Source organism: Eubalaena glacialis, chromosome X, assembly GCF_028564815.1.
Source record: "Eubalaena glacialis isolate mEubGla1 chromosome X, mEubGla1.1.hap2.+ XY, whole genome shotgun sequence".
NCBI lineage: Eukaryota > Metazoa > Chordata > Mammalia > Artiodactyla > Balaenidae > Eubalaena > Eubalaena glacialis.
The window spans coordinates 132,878,610-132,880,745 of record NC_083736.1 but is presented as its reverse complement, the minus strand read 5'-3'; the positions used below and the strand labels follow the sequence as shown (position 1 = coordinate 132,880,745).

Below are 2,136 nucleotides of genomic sequence, written 5' to 3'. Positions count from 1 at the left end.
TACTGGTCAAATATTACAGCAAGTCTGTGTTGTTTGGCCAGTCCTAACGCATTTGTGCTTTTTCGCAACGTGTTTGCCGCCAGGACACAGGTGTCGTGAAAACCACCGCTAAACCTAAGCAAAACTGGGAAAGGAGAAGACCCACATCAACATCGTCGTCATTGGACACGTAGATTCGGGGAAGGCTACCACTACTGGCCATCTGATCTACAGATGTGGTGGGATCGACAAGAGAACCACTGAAAAGTTCGAGAAGGAGGCTGCCGAGATGGGAAAGGGCTCCTTCAAGTATGCCTGGGTCCTGGACAAACTGAAAGCTGAACGTGAGCATGGTATCACCACTGATATCTCCCTCTGGAAATTCGAGACCAGCAAGTACTATGTGACCATCATTGATGCCCCAGGACACAGAGACTTCATCAAAAACATGATTACAGGCACATGCCAGGCTGACTGTGCTGTCCTGATTGTTGCTGCTGGTGCTGGTGAATTTGAAGCAGGTGTTTCCAAGAATGGGCAGACCCGTGAGCGTGCACCACTGTCCTACACTCTGGGTGTGAAACAACTCATTGTTGGAGTTAACAGAATGGATTCCACTGAGCCACCCTACAGCCGGAAGAGATACGAGGAAACTGTTAAGGAAGTCAGCACCTCCATTAAGAAAATTGGCTACAACCCAGACACAGTAGCATTTGTGCCAACTTCTGGCTGGAATGGTGACAACATGCTGGAGCCCAGTGCTAACATGCTGTGGCTCAAGGGATGGAAAGTCACCCGTAAAGATGGCAATGCCAGTGGAACCACACTGCTTGAAGCTCTGGATTGCATCCTGCCACCAACTCGCCCAACTGACAAGCCCTTGCGTTTGCCCCTCCAGGACGTCTACAAAATTGGTGGTATTGGCACTGTCCCTGTGGGTCGAGTGGAGACTGGTGTTCTCAAACCTGGCATGGTGGTCACCTTTGCTCCAGTCAACGTGACAACTGAAGTGAAGTCTGCTGAAATGCACCATGAAGCTTTGAGTGAAGCCCTTCCTGGGGACACTGTGGGCTTCAATGTCAAGAACGTGTCTGTCAAAGATGTTCGTCGTGGCAATGTGGCTGGTGACAGCAAAAATGACCCACCGATGGAAGCAGCTGGCTTCACAGCTCAGGTGATTATCTTGAACCATCCAGGCCAAATCAGTGCTGACTATGCACCTGTGCTGGATTGTCACACAGCTCACATTGCTTGCAAGTTTGCTGAACTGAAGGAGAAGATAGATCGTCGTTCTGGGAAAAAGCTGGAAGATGGCCCCAAATTCTTGAAATCTGGTGATGCTGCCATCGTTGATATGGTTCCTGGCAAACCCATGTGTGTTGAGAGCTTCTCTGACTATCCTCCTCTGGGCCGTTTTGCTGTTGGTGACATGAGACAGACGGTTGCTGTGGGTGTCATCGAAGCAGTGGACAAGAAGGGAGCTGGAGCTGGCAAGGTCACCAAGTCTGCCCAGAAAGCTCAGAACGCTAAATGAATATCATCCCCAATACCTGCCACCCCAGTCTTAATCAGTGGTGGAAGAACGGTCTCAGAACTGTTGGTCTCAATTGGCCATTTAAGTGTAATAGCAAAAGACTGGTTAATGATAACAATGCATCGTAAAACCTTCAGAAGGAAAGGAGAATGTTTTGTGGACCATTTGTTTTGTGTGTGGCAGTTTTAAGTTATTAGTTTTTAAAATCAATACTTTTTAATGGAAACAACTTGACCAAAAATCGGTCAGAGAATTTGAGACCCATTAAAAAAGTTTAATGAAAAAAAAAAAGACGCAATTTGCAAAATTTGTAGAAACCCTTCCATTTGTAGTATCCTGGCCAAAGGCACTGCCATTAGTCCTTCTAAATCTCATGTCTAAACCCTTTTAGAACCGATAAACTCTCACTCTGAGATAATCACAGGATGCCCAATACACCTGGCTCCTGCTTCTTTTGATCACAACTGATAAAAGGAGATCATCCTTCAAAATTATAAAGGCTTCATTGCTTCTGTTGAAAATAGCCATGCTCTAGTAGAGCAATCTTTTCTCAGTGTCTCCCATCTTCTCTGGAGACGAAGACTTTAAACATCATTCCTTACCACCTGGAGATTTCACCTATT

At 46.4% G+C, this 2,136-nt stretch overlaps 1 protein-coding gene across 1 annotated transcript; it reads left to right on the top strand.

Moving 5' to 3' along the window:
• Positions 1-253: 253 nt before the first annotated feature.
• LOC133081669 (elongation factor 1-alpha 1-like) lies at positions 254-1,513 on the top strand. Its single transcript, XM_061178004.1, has one exon. It carries the CDS (start codon positions 269-271, stop codon positions 1,511-1,513), a length of 1,245 nt encoding a protein of 414 aa, XP_061033987.1. The 5' UTR covers positions 254-268.
• The last annotated feature ends 623 nt before the right edge of the window (positions 1,514-2,136 follow it).